Source organism: Pelodiscus sinensis, chromosome 8 (assembly GCF_052426305.1).
Source record: "Pelodiscus sinensis isolate ZL-2025 chromosome 8, ASM5242630v1, whole genome shotgun sequence".
NCBI lineage: Eukaryota > Metazoa > Chordata > Testudines > Trionychidae > Pelodiscus > Pelodiscus sinensis.
In genome coordinates, this window is record NC_143059.1 from 41,224,810 (window position 1) to 41,242,940 (window position 18,131).

General features: G+C 38.0%; 1 protein-coding gene across 4 annotated transcripts in view; it reads left to right on the top strand.

The window, feature by feature from the left end:
• The window catches only part of MYOF (myoferlin), a 150,191-nt gene that overhangs the window by 65,441 nt on the left and 66,619 nt on the right, over positions 1 to 18,131 (top strand). For 2 of the 4 annotated variants that reach the window (XM_075935158.2, XM_075935159.2), the window contains exons 6-18: positions 803 to 963; positions 1,490 to 1,618; positions 2,871 to 2,933; positions 3,042 to 3,092; positions 6,287 to 6,317; positions 6,797 to 6,912; positions 8,524 to 8,650; positions 9,952 to 10,055; positions 11,202 to 11,270; positions 11,392 to 11,435; positions 12,348 to 12,430; positions 14,139 to 14,177; positions 17,492 to 17,616. In XM_075935158.2, coding sequence (XP_075791273.2) covers positions 803 to 963; positions 1,490 to 1,618; positions 2,871 to 2,933; positions 3,042 to 3,092; positions 6,287 to 6,317; positions 6,797 to 6,912; positions 8,524 to 8,650; positions 9,952 to 10,055; positions 11,202 to 11,270; positions 11,392 to 11,435; positions 12,348 to 12,430; positions 14,139 to 14,177; positions 17,492 to 17,616 — 1,142 coding nt within the window. The remainder of the gene's footprint in view (positions 1 to 802; positions 964 to 1,489; positions 1,619 to 2,870; positions 2,934 to 3,041; positions 3,093 to 6,286; positions 6,318 to 6,796; positions 6,913 to 8,523; positions 8,651 to 9,951; positions 10,056 to 11,201; positions 11,271 to 11,391; positions 11,436 to 12,347; positions 12,431 to 14,138; positions 14,178 to 17,491; positions 17,617 to 18,131) is intronic. The other 2 variants (XM_075935160.2, XM_089780168.1) reach the window with 1 other exon arrangement.

Here is an 18,131-nt window from a genome sequence, read left to right on the forward strand (position 1 = left end):
TTGGTTCTTGCGAAGGTTTTACAGTTGTGGGATATTAGTGGATGGGCCAATGTAATATTGCTAAATTTAATTAATTTAAAAGGGTGATATTTAATTGATAGAACCTCCTCGATTCATAAATATTATAGACTAACAAAACATGAACATGGTATCATGAACTTTCGTGGGTATGAAAGCTCATCATACCATCTACATGTTTTGTTAATCTTTAAGGTGCTACTAGACTATTAGTTGTTTTTTAAGTTTTTCCAGTTACAGACTAACTCAGCTACCCCTCTGAAACTTTTAAATATTATAGAGGTGCTATCAGATACAAAGATGAAAACACTAATCTCCTTGGGCAAGTGGGAAAGCATAAAATGTTCAAACCTATTTAAAGCAGGATCCTGATGTAAAAAGTGGTTCTAAATGTTAGAAACCATTTTATTTCCATTAAAATTAACTAACACTGGAGCAGAACTGGTCCCACACCATGTAGCTACTAATCATTAAATGATGTGCCTGGATTCTGCTTTGCCAACAGTTCTGGAAGTGGATTTGATAGATTGAAAGGGGACTCCCTTAGAAAGTCTGCATCTTGGAGGGGAAAAGTATTTAGTTATTGAATTTAAAATACAGAATTAGCCATAGAGAGTCCAACTCCATTAGCTATCAAGAAGAAAGGAAGCACGTTGATTAGAATTGTTGTAATGAAGTACCATTTATGTACTTTTGGTGCAAGTCTTTGACCTCATGCTTTTATTACTGTAATTTTAATATTAAACTGCTTGTTTACTAATTGTGCTGTTTTCCCCTATGTTAGTTGGAGAAGAAGATGGAGGTTATGGGGATGGGACTGATGGTACAGTTGGTGGCATTGCCCCAGCAGTTCCAAGTGACTCAAAGGAAGCCCAGCTTGCTCGGCGCATCACAAAAGGAAAGAAAACTCGACGAATCCTTTCTAACAAACCCCAAGACTTCCAGGTAACTGAGTTTTAAATACCATACTTTTCCTGTGCAGCCTGAGATTATCTGAATGTCAGATACAAGATAAGGTAATGCTTGTAAATGGATACAGATTAACGTAATAGGGTGGACTTCAAACCCATCTTTCAAGCATGTCTGTTAAGTGCAAAAATTCACAAAATGAAATCTAGGAATTTTGCAGTTCTTGCTGAAATATAGGGGGAAACTTATCCATTGCCTAATCATTGACTTTGAACTAGAACACTAAAGATTTCTAATGTCACTTTGGTAAGAGAAGTCCAAAACTCAAGATGCTACCTGAAAATTGTAATTGTGAAATTAAGGTACAAGACAAGTGAAGAAGTAAAACTAGTATTATAATTATTATAGTTGGGAGGTCTAAAATTGCTAGCCCGTATAAATCTGCTAGTTGCTTTGGTGTTAACTTATTTTGGAGAAATACTGTTGGTGTCAGCATGATCACAGACAGACGTGCACTGTAAGGTATCGACTACTGCATGCCTTGTGTATTTAATTTTTTCAGATTCGTATTAGAGTCATTGAAGCTCGTCAGTTGTCAGGAAATAACATAAAACCAGTAGTCAAAGTTCATGTTTGCGGGCAGACACACCGAACAAGAATCAAAAGAGGAAACAATCCATATTTTGATGAGGTGAGTATTTAGAAGATAAACATTTAATTATATCTGAAAATCAATTAGCTCACACTGTCAAATCAACAAAAATCTGTTATTTCAGAAGGGACAGAGGGATCTGGTTCATAATAAAGCGCCCCCAGTCTGCTTAACAAATAAGCATTTTTCTAATATTCTGGGTAATGTGTAAAGTTAATTTTAAAAACACATTTCTTTACATCATAAAACTCATAACACAATTAACACCATTTCTGGCAAGAATCAGGGGCTCAATCAACCTTCCATTAAAGTGGATAGGAGCCATCCTTGGATACAGCTGGTCATATGAGATAACAGTAACTTTGGGAGAACAATCACACGAATGGTTCTGTTCTTTTCTCTAAGGGTGTTCAGAAATTGCTCACCTCTTGAGCTCAACCAGGTTCTATTCTGTCACCCTTCCTGCTTTTCAAGATACAGTGAGGCTGTTTGGAGTGTGACACTGCTGGATAGGGATACGGTGCAGGTCTCTGTCTCTCCTTTGTTAAATGCAGGTGATGTGAGCTGTGGGAGATGCATCTTAGAATATCTGGGATGTGATTCAAATCATGGATACAGGAGAGGCTGACTGTAGGGACAAGCTTATTGAAGCATTTAGAATATGGCACCTGCATAATCGGTATTAATGAGATGAGTTGCATTTATTTTTGTTACATTATAAGAGAATAGTCTCAGCATCAATAAGCAGGCTAATGGTGGATTAGAGTAATTTCTTTGCATCCTCTCCTGCCACTTGGGTAGTGTGCTGAACAGGATTTGGTGGTACCTGCATGTCAAGCCTGACATTTTTTAGTTAAGCATATTTTACACACACATAAAATAAAAATACTCCACAAAATCTGTGCTACCAAACTTAATCTGTTTGATTTCCACACAGATAACCATGACATTCTTAAGGGCATGAATCATTTTAGTTGGCTGTAATTGGCATCTTGTTGATAACTACAGTAGAGAGGCTAAAGATGTATTGAACATGCAGACAGAATCACTCCATCAGCTTGGCAATTAGCAGCGTTGGGGAAACTTGCCATGCATCTCCTCATGCTACCTGTTCCGTGGACAAATAGTGAATTTCACTTTTCAAGGCAGCGTTAAATTCACATGCAAAACATCCAAATAGAAATCAGACTAAATGGATATCAACAGATATAAGCCTGGCAAGCTACATGTATACTGTATATAGCAGCAAATCATGGCCTTAAGTCTAAATTGGTTTGTTTTTTCTTAACAGATGTTTTTCTACAATGTCCACATGACCCCTTTAGAGCTCCTCGACGAAACAATAAGCATCCGGGTAAGGAAAAAAGGTGTACATTAGAAATATACACTGGATGCACATGACACTTTTCAACTAGTGCTCTATAAAGATTGGAAGGAGTTTATTCTTTTTTTTTTTTTTTAGGTGTATGATTCTTATTCTTTACGAGCAGACTCTCTGATGGGAGAATTTAAGGTGTGTACAAGCAGACTTCCATATTCTGCCTATGCTTAAGGGGCTCAATGGAAGATTAGCAGAATATTTAAAGCATCAGAATGAAATGTATTACTAGATCCTGTGTTTGAAAAGAAATACAAACCCTTATAATGTTTTGCTTTTACTGCTAGGAAGCATTTTCTCTTAACCGATGCCCTTGAGACAGTCAGTCCTATTGTTTGTTTGTTGACCATTATCTGTGCCTGCTATCACTGCAGAGCCTGCACAGTTAAGAGAACTAACTCAATAAGGTCAAGGTGAGTTACTCCATATTGTCACTAGTGTAATTAAATGCAAACTGCAAGTTAAGTTACCAGGTCTTTATAATACCGTAATTCCTCATTTAACACTATAGATATGTTCCAGAAAATGATCGTGTTAAGTGAAAATGTGTTAAGCGGGGTCAATTTTCCCATTGAAAATAATGGAAAAGGCGGGGGTTGCGTTTCAAGCGGTGGTGTCTGTTGGGACCGGGACATAAGATTGGGGAAGAAAGGAGACTGGATTACAGCAGGGAGGAGAGGTGAAGGAGAGGGGAGGGGGATTGGGTTGGGAGTATGCCCCTGTGACAGGTCTGCCGGGACCTGCACTGCGTCCAGCGATGGGGGGTCACCAGGGAACGGCGCGGCGAGTGGCGAACCCTCTGCCGATTTGTAGGGAGGCGGGGGAAGCCCCACACAGCCGCTGGCAATGGGCCGGCTGAGGAAATTGTGTTATTCCGGGGATGGTCATGTAATTCAAAAAACGTTCCCTAAAAAAAATCATGCTGTTGCGAAAACGTGTTAAGCAGGCACATGTGAAATACTGTACAGGCTTAACTTCTCTAGTCTAGCACCCTGGGGACCTGACCAGTGCTGAATCAGAGAATTTATTGAACTACAGGAGGTCTAGCAGCATTACCTACACTTCCACTGCTTACTGGGCTCTTAGAAGACATTTGGGGTAAATTAGAGCTAAATAACAGCACAGAACACTGAGAGCTAGGACTGGTGGCTGTAAACAAACTTTATGAGACTGTGGGAAACTTGGCCACACCCATGATAAGTGGACATCCAGCTAACTAAAATCATGCCAGCCCACGGATGTTGCCTGGCCACGGTGTGCCAGACAAGAGAGGTTCAACCTGTAGATGTACCTTTCATGAACAGCTACAGTAAAACTTCGATAGTCCAGCATCCAACTGTTCGGCACTCCTGATACTCCGGCATCAAAATGCCAAGCGCTCCTGACCAGCTGATTAAAAAGCCTGCCACCCAGCACACGTGCTGGCTGTAACCAGAGGGAGCATAAGGTTGGGGGAGGGAGGGAGGAAGGGGGATTGTGTTACAGTAAGGAGAAGAGCATTTTGCTTCAGCGAAGGGGAAAGGGGAGGGGAGGAGGAAGAGGATCAGGTTACAGCACGGAGGAGATGCGAAGAGGAAAGGGGAGGAGAGAAGGAGGGAGATTGTGTCCTGGCCAGCTGTTAAGCCGTGCAGCTGTATCGGACCTCCTGATTCTCCGGCAAATCTGATAATCCGGCACCACCTAGGTCCAAAAGGTGCCGGATTATCAGAAGTCTACTGTAATATGTATAAAATTGTTTTCTACCTAAAGCAATATGATTATCTGTCCCAAAGCTACTGGTAAGAATCTGTATAGTCTAAGGGTACGTCTAGACTACATGCCTCTGGCGACAGAGGCATGTAGATTAGGGTACCGGACATAGTAAAATGAAGCGGCGATTTAAATAATCGCCGCTTCATTTAAATTTACATGGCTGCCGCGCTGAGCCGACAAACAGCTGATCAGCTGTTTGTCGGCTCAGCGCGATAGTTTGGATGCTCCCCTGCCGACATCAAAGGTATTTGTCGACCTGGGATGAGGCATACCTGGGTGGTCGACAAATACCTTTGATGTCGGCAGAGGAGCGTCCAGACTATCGCGCTGAGCAGACAAACAGCTGATCAGCTGTTTGTTGGCTCAGCGCGGCAGCCATGTAAATTTAAATGAAGCGGCGATTATTTAAATCGCTGCTTCATTTTACTAAGTCTGGTAGCCTAATCTACATGCCTCTGGCGACAGAGGCATGTAGTCTAGACGTACCCTAAGAAAAGAAAAATGAATTTCAGTCTTCAAAGGGTAAAACAACTGCTATGGAAGATGACTGTCAGCTGTTCTGTACCGCGTAGGTCTTGAAGGGGGAAATTCACACAAACTGCCATTGGTTCAGAACATTGCTGTGTATTGCATCATGAAACACAGAAATTCACAATTACAGAGAAATGTGTCCCTTTGTTTAAATAGGCATGCATAGTAAGAGAGAGGAGGGCACCTCCTCAGTATAAATTGTCTTAGCTCCCTTAAAATCAATTTAGCTATGTCAATTTACACCTGCTGAGAATCTGCCCCAGGAAAAGGAGATTCATACCACAGGTCTTTGTATCCAAAATAATGTAGAAAAAATGTCAAGCAGTTATAATTAGTATTGGTGACAATCCACTCCTATAACTTCCACAAGATCAATACTGGTAAGTATTTCACTTTGGCCAGTTGCATACAGTAAATTAAATCAGCCTGCAGATTTAATAGTTTAACTTGTATATCTATGTGTATCCAGGTAGGTAAGTTCCTGGAATATTTTATTTAGGTAGAAAGGAATACTTTTCTAAATGAATTTATGTCTCCTTCATGTAGTCATGCTGAGGTTACGTCCCTTTCCCCCACTCAGTGGCATATTCTCCACCATCTTTCCAGAGCATCCCTTAGCAGCAAACTATAGAAATCAATCCTCCTTCCTTCCATCTGTTCCCTTTTTAGTCCTTACGGGAGCATGCCATGCAACAATTTTTAGTTTTCATAACACAGAAACAATATAATAACATTATGAAATATTGAAGGGAATTATGGCCTAACTCCACACATGATTTCTAATTATAAGGGTAGGTAAACACTGGAATAGGTTACTAAGGAAGGTTGTGGAAGCCCCATCACTGGAGAATTTAAAGAGGTTAGACAAATACCCATCGGGATGGTCCAGGTATACTTGGTCCTGTTTCAGCAGGAATGAACTAGATGGCCCCTTGGAGTCTCTTTCAGCTTTACATTTCTAAGAATCTGCTAATAAAGGCAAACACGCATATTTCTGACTGTATTTAGCTACTTCTTAGGATATAATATTTTAATCTTTATTTCAGATTGACATTGGCTATGTTTATGATGAACCTGGTAAGTAATCTCCTCAAGCCTGAGTTTTTGTTTGTCCTTTGGCTTGAGCTACCCAATTAAAATGTTTGTAACTTTCAGTTTTGTTTCTGAAGTAGAAAACCATGCCTCAATCTATGTGGATGCAAAGTTAGTTGAGGCAGATGTGTCACATCTGCAGCATTTTAATAAAAAAAGGAAATACAAATCGCTTACTTTTTTGTTTGTTTTTCCCTTCCAGAGGATTTAAACTTTGGGATCATTAACTCAAAACCAAGTATTAAGTATGAAAAGTCATGCAAAAAAAGTTAGTTTTACACTCAACATTTTAACATTATTGCACAGCTTGTTGGGGGCTGGGCTTTTAAAGATCAGAAGGACTTTTTAAAAATTATGTTTAGGGTAGATTTCACTTTGGGACAGTTGGCCTTAAATGTGTGATTCACGCTTCTACTTTTTTTGTGCAAAGGAGAGGTTGCTTTATTTATTTTTCTTTATTTCAGGCCATGCAGTCATGAGAAAGTGGCTTCTTCTGAATGACCCTGAAGATGCAAATTCAGGAGCAAAAGGCTATATGAAAGTCAGCATGTGTGTCCTGGGGGCAGGAGATGAGCCACCAGTAGGTTTAATTTGCAAATGTGTTTATCTTCTAGTCATGTACCCAGAACCCTCTTTCTTATATACTATTTGTTTTGTACTGGTTAATTCACTTTGCGAGCATCCCCAGGAACGAAGGCCAAGCTTTTCAAAGTAACTATTGATTTTTGGATGCCTAACTTAAGGCACCTAAAAGGAGCTTATTTCTTGAAAATCAGATGCCTTTGAGGTATCTCAGGTTCAGCAACCAACATATTACTAGCCAGAAAGCACTAAAAATATAGAACCTTACCATATGTTTCTTTTCCTAACTATTCACTCTACTACAGGTTGGACCTCTCTGGTCCTGTGGATATAGGATTTTTCTGGACCAGGGGAGGTCATTTCAGCAGGCCACCCCCCAGCACAGCTGAGCTGCATGCTGGCTCCCTGCCTCCCCTCGTAGCCCAGATGAGCCACCTGGCTATGAGCCCCCGCACAGCTCAAATGAACCGCATGCTGGCTCCTGGCTCTCAGCCCCGCACACCAGCTCCCTGCATTCCTCCCACCCCGCATCCAAGCTGAGCCATGCAGCTCGGCCCACCTTGAAGCCCAACTAAGCTGTGTGCAAGCTCCCAGACCCCCACCTCCCTGCAGCGTGCCGGGACTCTGATCCTGGAACATCTGTTGTCATGCCAGACCAGAGAATCACATATTTTAGAGATGGAACCTGTACTGCCTTCAGTCTGAATACTGCCATACCAACTTTCACATGCAGTCACTCAATCCCATGTTAAAGCCTCTCCCTAGTGTTTCCATGCTCCCATTGCTGCCTTCCTTCCCACCATCCTGGTGTATCTCTAGGAGTGGCTCCTACTGCTGTCTTCCCCTTCTCTGTCCTGGAGATTCTTACAATCACACAGATATAGAGATGTAGCCGTGTTAGTCTGGTGTAGCTGAAACAGAAAACAGGACTATGTAGCACTTTAAAGACTAACAAGATGGTTTATTAGGTGATGAGCTTTCATGGGCCAGACCCACATCTGAGGAAGTGGGTTTGGCTCATGAAAGCTCATCACCTAATAAACCATCTTGTTAGTCTTTAAAGTGCTACATAGTCCTGTATTTTGTTTCAATCACAAAGATGTTTGTGGAAATTGGACAGTTTCTATTTGTTTTCAAAGGGGAAGTTAAACATTCTCCCAAATTACTTCAGAGTTGTATACAGTTTCCAGGACACCTTGTGACATGACACTTTGTCAGGACACCTTGTGACATGTTTGAAAATTCCATGCAGTTACCACTGCATATGAATGCAAACAACCATCAGAAACCTATGAATGTCACATCTTCATAGTTCATGCTCATTATTTAAAAATAGCTGTATTGATTGCTTAGAAAAAAATAGCCATTGTATCAATATAATACTGATGAGGGTGATACTAAAAAGAAAACATTTTAAGCGGAACAAATTTTTATGGTTTTATAATTTCATAAACCCTAGTTTGTAATGCAAGTGCCGATAGATTTTAACTTATGGTGGGAATTAAGGATGCTGCTATTACTAATTACCATAGTATTATACATGACTCTAGCATATGATGCCCTTCTTATATACAGGTTAATATAATATATACCAATATATCTCCAACAGATGGAAAACAGAGAGCGAGATAATGAAAATGATGATGTGGAGAGTAATCTTTTACTGCCAGCTGGAACTGCACTTCGATGGGTCACTTTCCTCCTTAAAATCTACAGGGCCGAGGATATTCCACAGAGTACATAGCTTCTTATTTCTGGATTGTAAACACTGAAATCGATGGCCTGTAGAAATTTCTGTGATAACTGATCAACAGAATTCCCAGACATAAAACAAGCAAAAATGTGGATTACCACAATTTGAGGAGCCCGTAATTCTGTGATGGTTTAAGCAACCCATTTCTTTTTTCAATACTCAGTCAAATCTATATAGAGCTTTTTGCAATGTTATCATCTCCGATCTGAAATTTTATAGTAAATAGCTATGGTGTGTTTTTTGATTTACTGGTGTCCATCTGTCCTGCAAATGGAGATTCAAGATGATAATACAACTAAGTAGGGGAGCCAACAGATTCACCGGTTTCCTGGGCCGGGTGCGGGAGTAGCTCTGCACTCCCAGAAGGGGCAAGACTGGGGGCAGCCAGCCCTCATCACCACCTGGATATGCTGTGCCCCCTCACCAGCCCTTCAGTGCTTCCTGGAGCGCTCCATAGGGCTCTGTGGTGGCGATTTAAAGGGCCTAGGGCTCTGGCTGCAGCAGTCAGGAGCCTTAGGCTCTTTAGAATCACAGGGCCCTGGGACAGTTGCCCTCCTTGCTCCCCTGTAGGGATGCTTAAATCCATCCTTTTATTCTGGGTCATCTCTCTTTAATTGCAGAACACTTTCTCCCCACCCCAAGTCAAAGATTGTTGAGAAGAGCTCAAATCTCAACAACTTAAACACAGTTTCCCTAAACCACATTTCTAAAGTCCATCATTTTTCCAACTTATTCTAAATGCAAACAACATAAAATGAAAACTATTCAGAGATATTGGCCTCATCAATGGCAGTACAGGAGCAGTACCTGTGTGCAATACAGGAAGTATTGTGTCTGCCTGGAAATTCATTATACCGTAGACATTTTTAGTTCCTTAGACATGTCTAGCTTTTTTATTCAGTTCTTTCTCCCTCATTGCATCCTTTCTATGGCTGGGATGACAAGCAGGCCACCTTCAAGATTGCTGATCTGCTGCTACTTGCTTGAGGGTGTAAAAGGACTGCATAAACTCCCGTTTTCCTAGCTATAGGCTAACATCGAAACCATTGTGATTTTCTCAGGACTAAGATTTTAGAAGCTGCTTCTAAATCTCAATAATACTTTCATTTGTAGCGGCAAATACTTATTTTTAAAAAACTAATACATAGGGCTAGATTCTGACTTTAGTTATGTCTATGCAACTACATTAACATAAGATTGTTAAGAAGTTATTGAGACAGAATTGGTCCCATAATCTTTAAGAAAAGAGTTAAAATTAATTTTTGCCTTACAATTTCTCCTCAGTGGATGATGCTTTTGCACAGACTGTTAAGGAAATATTTGGAGGTGATGCAGACAAGAAAAACCTAGTAGATCCATTTGTGGAAGTTTGTTTTGCTGGGAAAAAGGTATTTGTCTGAGTTAATATTTAAAATTTTGCATTCTAGTAATATGTTTCAAAACTATTTACGTGTCTAAGTGTATCTTAAGATGATAGAACTGTATATCCACAGTACATTGTCAACAAGAGAAAATGACTTTCAGCATATCTCGTTTAACACTTTGCAAAAATAGAAAAGTGGAGCTAAAAATCTAGGAGCACACATGGAATATTAAAAAATAAAATCATGGGGAATGTTAGTTGATAGAAACTAAAGTTATTCATCTGCATAAAGGTTTACAGGTCTGAGTCATAAAGCATATTCAACTGACTGAGGACATACCATAACATACTGTAGAAAGGGTTTCTAAAGGTGTGCTAATCACTCTATTTAAAAGAATGTATGACTATGATATAGGGGGCTTGACCTCTTCAGATTACTAGTTTATCAGGTTTTTCTGGTTTATATAAGTGATTACAGAGAGTTATTGGGACAGTAAATCTAAGGGCATAGATACACTGCCTGTGTAAACTGATTAGTCATAATGACTTGCTGTCATTACATAAAAACAAACATCCACCCAAACATCAATTCCATCTTATAGTTAGCAGTGAGATCGCTGCTGGTTTCAGGCACAGATGGTATAGACAGTTGCATAAAATGCCACAGCAATGGGGCCTCTACTAGATATCAACAACAAAGGGAACCCAGTTGCCAAAACAATCCAGTCCAACATGTAGACAAACCAAACATGAATTCACCAGATCTGATCATCCCTTTTGGTTTGTTTCCTTGTTGTCATTCAGTCATATCCAGGTTCCTTTCTGGTAGCACCTTTTTATGTCCAGAGGAGTCGATGAGATGAGCTGTTTTTTCCCTAAAAGCACCAGCACTGAGAACTATGGTCCAAACAACATTGAAATAGTTTTGTTTCTTGAATTTAGGTTGCATAAACAAATCAGCTGAGCACTAATTACCGCTGTCTCAATAGAGCATGGAAAACTAAATATGCATCTTTAACCACTGCAAGAACCTGTGATGGCATATCATTTGACCAACCTGAATACTATTTATCCTAAATTGTGTCTGGTTCCATGTTGCCTGCTTTTTGACCTTGAGCTTCTATAACATCTGTTTCATTTGAGGTTGTTTTTCTATTTGTTTTTTTTGCAGGTTTGCACAAATATAATTGAGAAGAATGCTAATCCAGAATGGAATCAAGTTGTGAACCTTCAAATCAAGGTTAGGATTCTCTAAAAATCTTCTCTAAAAATCCACCATCAAGTATTTATTTACTCAGAACATTATTTTTAGATGTGAAAGATAAATAATGAATTATTTTATTTTATTTACTTTTTTCCAGTTTCCCTCAATGTGTGAAAAAATAAGATTAACAGTTTTTGACTGGTGAGTTTTGACTTTTTCTATGTGTAAAATATAAGACTAAATCAAATTCTGTTGAGTGGAAAAAATTCTGTTTCTCTATAATTCACAGGTTTTTGGAACTATAATCCCTGATTTTCTAAAGCATATAAGTAAATGCTTAAGTAATTACCCTTTCTAAGTAGTGATGCTTTCCTGAATTAGGGCCATGCATTTTGTGGTATTGGAGTACCATTCATTTCTGCGCATTGTACAATCAGCATTAGCGTGGGCTAAATAAATCTTGTAGAATAAATGTCTAATACATTATATCACAAGTCTTCCCCATTATTTGCCCACCGTGTAGAGGTAGACAAATAATTCACCAATGTTTGCAAACATATATTAATTCCATAATATGTTTATTTTCAAAATGTAAATGACTATTTTGGTAATTATTTGCCTAACTTTAGTCAGCAATGTATATTATATTGATTAATATAAAATTGACTGATGTGAGTTCATCGAGCCAGTGTACAATTTTTGGACACATGGGCCAAATATCAATATGCTCAAATTATAAGTTTTATTATTCTTATTGTGGGCCTATTGTGCATGCTAGGTAGAGGGGAAGCCACCTAAATGTCCATTTTGTTCCCAAGTGGTTAGAGCTACTGCACACCTTTATAGGATGCAACTTGCTTCCTCTAGCTGGGCTGCCAGTTCTGAGACTGAAATTCTGCCTGACCCTTACATAAACTCTGCAACACTGGAAACAGCTTTGTACGCTCTCCCCTCCTACTACACAGCTATGTAAGCACCATGTTATGTGGTGTTTTGTTAATAAAACAAACCTCGTAGTCTAAACATATATACACTGTAAATACATTTAGCTATTTGTAACTTGCCTCTATTTGCACAGTATTGCATTTAATTACAATCTTACATTTCGTATAGGGATCGTCTGACAAAAAATGATGTAGTCGGAACGACTTATTTAAGTCTTTCAAAAATTGCTGCTTCTGGTGGAGAAGTAGAAGGTGAGTTATTCAGCATCACACAATTCAGCAGGTATTTTCTGCATATTAAGAAAAATGGAAGGAGAGTGTAACGTAGTTTGCTTTGCTGGAGTTCCCTGTGTTATACCAGTTCTGTGGCTAAAAGATCTTATTTTTAATGGTGTCAAATTGGCCACTTTCCAGAATAGTAATTCTACTTTAAAAACAAAATCTTAGGGTACTAATATATTTATATCTAATTCACAAAATACAAAATAGTTTCTTAAATATGTTAGATAATTCAAAACTCAAGTTTTCTAGAACATATAGAAAATTTTACTATTTCAAATTCCATATAACTTATGAAACGTCAGTTGATCTGAAATCCAGAGTGCTGTAGGATATTTTTAGTGAATTCCATTTTTATTAAAGGGGCCAATTTGAAGTTCACTATTTTAGAACCAGTATGGGATGGGGAACCATAGCAAAAGTGACTTTGCTCCTCTCTTGTTTGGTATCGTGCCAAAACTTGGGTTTTGGGGAAAACAGACTAAAGTCAAGAAAGGATAAGTCAGTCTTCTGTTGAGACCACCTCTAAGATGCCAGTTCTGATGTGAACAGCAGCCTTGTAAGATCTGTCCAAGATCACTGCTCATTTTCTATATGCCACCAAACAGTGGTCAAATGGCACTGGCTCGCAAGTCAGACCAGTGATCTTAAAGACAGGGATTCTGTATCTCATTGCCTGAGAGAGCCTAAGCTCCAAACCACTGGGTTCATTTGGTAGATTTTAATAAAATGTGTTTAAGTGGACCCAAACATAGGACAAAGTTTTCTAGTTAGTTCAATTGACTGGCTCTGCTACTTATAGGAAAAACCGAAAAAGCTGAACTGATGATGACAACAAGAAAATTCATCTATGTAGGCCAGGTTTCCATCCTGCAGAGAGATATTCTCTGCTAGAACTTGTGAGATCTGTGAAATTATTGAAATATTGCAAGAAATATATACTCCAACAGCTTTATTCTTCCCATTGATAACAAAATTGAGATTTTTTCCTGCTTTGTTATGCTACCTTTATAACTATTTCACTATACATTGTTTATCCCCTTTACAATATGTTGTTATTTATTTTATTAATAATTTATTTATAAGCTATGCATAACATGTTTCTAATCTAATAGGATGTATGTAATATAATTTCATTTTTTCTTATAGCAAGACCCTATTTATTAGTAGGACAACCTCTTGGTCAGAAATACATGTGCAACTTGGTCAGAAATACATGTTTAATCTTTGTCATAAAAGTTTTACAGTATATTAGCTTCCGCATAGAAGAGTTCACAGTAAATCAAACTTGATATTTATATATCTGCCTAGTATAGCAAGTTAGGTGAGTTTGCTCCAGTGAAAAGCATCATGGTAGCTATAAACAAAAATAATAGTTTGTGTGATTTTAGTTTTTAAGATAGTAATTAAAAATATTTAAATAAAAAATGGGGCCCACACAGAGACATTGAAACTCATACCCCGAAATTATATTTTGATGTCAGCCCTAGGTACAAATTTATTTAGAATCTATAAAGCAAGGGAAATATCACACTCCATTGTATTCAAGCAGTGAAATACCAGGATACTCCTGCGTGACTTCAGCTTTGATTTATTTTTAAAGCAGATTGCACTTTGACATGTTTAATTTTTAAGCTCTATATTTTCTTGTTATATAACCTGTTGTCTTTTCATAATATAGAATTTTCATCTTCGGGAACTGGGGCTTCATCGTATGAAGGTTTATATCTTGGTCTTTAATTTGCTTTTGCTGTCCAGTGCCAATCTCAGTAATATTGTCTCAAAACAAAATGAATTTATTTTGTGTTTTTTAAATTTAAAATAGTTATTTACAAATATTTTAAAAGATAAAATGTTACTTTTGGAGACTATAAAATATGACTTACTATTTAAATCACCTTTGGCACTGGAACTGGTTTGAAAATATTTCTGTGTGGCTGGTGTGTGGCACTGCATTTTAGAGCTGAGCATGTTGTTTCAGTTATTATGCACTCCAACAAATGGCTTGCAATTCTTCAGTTAGCAATGAATGGCTTAACTGTGTATGCTGCTCTACAGCTTCCTGTAAATAAATACCTAAAAGATTTCACAGCTCATCTAATTATGCTTACTTGGGTGGATAAATAGTTCTGAAAAATGAAACCTTACTTACAGTAACTATGAACAAACTGGTCTTTGTTTTATACTAGAGTTGGTTTTAAAAATCATTAAGTTAAAAATTGCATTTATTTAATAAGAAATAAATTAAGATTGTTTAAATACACTTAAAATTTAACTAAATGTTAATACGTTTATCTACCCAAAAGCTTTATTTTCTTAACTCAAATTAAAAAGTGCAGCATAGCTCACCAAGCATGGCTTATTGAAAAATAGAATAAAAACTGAAATAATTTTTTCTGAAGTACTTCCCAAGCCTCTGTGATAAGCTCTTTAAACATACCATCTTTAAATGAAACAACATTGATTTGTTTAGAAATGCACTTCTGTTTGAACTTATCAGCATACAGCAGACATATTAATTCAACATAGAAATCTATGTTTCCAAAGAAGGGTTTTTTGTAGGGCTGTCAAGCGATTAAAAATGTAATCATGATTAATAACATGTGCTTCCCCTTTAAAGCACCTCGGCAGCATTTCAACAGGGAAGCACTGCATGGAGCTTGGAATCAGCTGGAGTCCCCAGCTGACCCCAGACTCCATGCAGTGCTGCCCCTTGGAAGCGCCAGAGCAGCACTTCAAAGGGGCTTTGCAACGCGGAGCCAGGGATCAGAAGGAATCCCCAGCTGATCCCTGGCTCCTAATGCGCTGCCCCTTTAAAGTGCCAAAATGGCACTTCAAAGGGGCAGCTGGGGATCAGCTGGAGTGCTCAGCTGATCCCCAGCTCCACATTGTAAAACCCCTTTGAAGTGCTGCTCTGGCACTTAAAAGGGGCTTTGCAACAGCAAAGCTGGGGATCAGCTGGGGACACTAGCTGAACCCTGGCTCTGCTTGCGCTGCCCCTTTGAAGTGACAGAATGGCACTTCAAAGGGACAGTGCAGCATTAACGCCTGCAATTAACACGTTACAAAAATTAATGCGTTAATCCTGTCCTGTGTTATTTGCAGGCATTATCGCAGGTCAGTTGACAGCCCTAGTTTTTTGTTTACTTCTAATATGAGAGGTAAGAGTTTCTGGGTCATTTAGCAGTTAGTGGAAAACAACTTCAGAAGTATTAAGTTGAAGGCAGAAGAAACACACAAAAATTAAAGTATTTAGGATTGAGAGAAAAGTTTCTACTCTAGTTAATATTGCTCACCAAAAGTGTGGATGGTTCTTAGCCTTTTGCACAGAGATGAATTTTACCTAAAGTTTTACTCTTTTTACACTCAATTTTAAAATATACCGGATCCACAATTTTAACCCAAATTATATCTGCAAAGACCTTCATTTTAGGAAACCAGGTTACTTTGTTTTCCCAAATCCAGATGATTAGTTTGTTGAAGCAACCTCATTTTAACATGATGGAGAATCTGCATAACTAAGGCCCTACCATAATTGATTGTCAAAAAACTGTAGCTGAGTTGTGGGCAAGCCCTGGGAAATTGTAGAAAAGTATAATAATGGATCTTATTATCTTTATTGATAATAAAGTCTATTATTACTCTTCCATGATTTCCTGCTGTAAGCTGCCTGGGACTCAAAGCAAGGGCCCCTGTTGTCAGTGGCTCAGGGCTGAGAGTGGGGGCTCCTGCTGTTAGCCTCTTGGGGCTGAGAGTGAGTTCTTCCACTGTCAGGGACTGGGATGAGAATGGGGAATCCCTCTGTTGATCTCCTGGAGCTATGATTATGGCATTCCTAGTTTTAAGCATCTTTTCTTATTTTTATCAGTTTAAATTTCCATAGCTCTGAGAAACTTTTTGGAGAGGATCTGATATTTCTGTAATGATAGTAGATGTTCAATAAGGTAAAACTTTAGAAACTGTTACAACACAAATTGTCAACATCAGTGTCAAACCAAACAAAGGAAATATCCCTAAGTCACCAGATCATACGTGTTTTTACTGATCATTTACTAGTCCATTTGTAAAAAGCTTAATTCAAAAGTCTAAATCAGTTGATTGGGACTACTGAGTTCTCATGTAGCCATTTTCTAACATTACCTAACCGTATATTTCTATTATAGATGAAAATATTTTTCATCTGTTTGTATGTGTACAGTAAAATCTACATTATTCACATTTACTAATTCAAATATAATACTTCCTGTCCAATTTCAATCAATGGAAATGTTGTCATTGACTTCATTTGGAGCAGGATTGAGATCTAAGAATGCAGCAGTACTTTTAATTATTTTGGCCTCATGGAAAATCGTTTTTAGATTAGTGCCCTCAAACCTCATTTCCCCCCCCTATTTTGCACAAAAAGACATTCTACTCTACCTTCAGATATGGTGAATAGGTTATTTCATAGTGTTATATATTGTGATACACTTTAATTATTTGCATTCTATTAGTCCTTCTACTAACAGACTTGAGTCACTTAATTAGCATACTAAAAACAGTAGGATTAACTTGGCATAGTCTGTGATGCTGAACACTAACCTTCCAGATACTGTGAACATCTTTATTGTTAGATAGAACATAATCCTTGGCACATTTAAGTGAAAGCCAGTCATATCTGGTAATCAGTTTAATCTATTTGTGAAAAGATGTTTTTACATTAGAAGTTTTTACATTGTTTTAAAATTGTATTGGTCTTTCACATAAATGATAGTTTAATGGTGGGAATGTAGTATGTCAATTTATTCTGTGGGTTTTTTGTTGCATACGGTATTATCTAATTTAATAGCCATGTAAACAAGAAGGGGCAGTTGTATTTATTTGCATAGTTATATTAAATTCATATTACTGGGATACACCCATGGAATAAAGTGTTCTTACTTTACTAACAACTAATACCTAACATTTGTTTTGCTGCATCTGAATCTCAAGTTTAATGCCCTGTGGTTCTAAAAGATGGTTTGTTTATTTCTAATGATGATATTTGCCTATTAGTGAACACCGGGGAAACAGAGGTGGGCTTTTTACCAACATTTGGACCCTGTTATCTAAACCTTTATGGAAGCCCAAGAGAATACACTGGATTCCCAGACCCCTATGATGAGCTAAATTCTGGAAAGGTTAGTTTCTCTTTTAAAAGACAAATAAATCAAAACAATTGATATCAATACATGTAAACTGAATTTGTTTTAATTATTTAAGACCAATGTAAAGAAAGGACTTGTTATTTTTGTTGTTGCAAAATAACATACATTTAGCATGATGTCACTGCTTCATAAATAGCACAGAAATATTTTTTCTATTTGTGGAAGTTTCAGTTTTATATACACTTCTGAATGAGCATTTAGAATCATATAGATTGAAGCCATTGTATTCCCAGTCTATTCCCATTGACACAGGAAAATGAAATGAGACAGATCTCAGAGGCGGGACTTTAAAGGAAGAGCACCAATTTCATTGTATATTGTATCTTCTCTCAGTCCAACAGAAACCCCTTCTCCATGGCAGTGTCCCATCCAAACCTCAGTGTTACAGTGATGTTGTAACAATAAGAAAAGGTGGAACGTACAAACATTATTTTGAACTAGCTCCTCTTTTACATATTTGAACACTCACATGAAGGGGAATGGAGCAT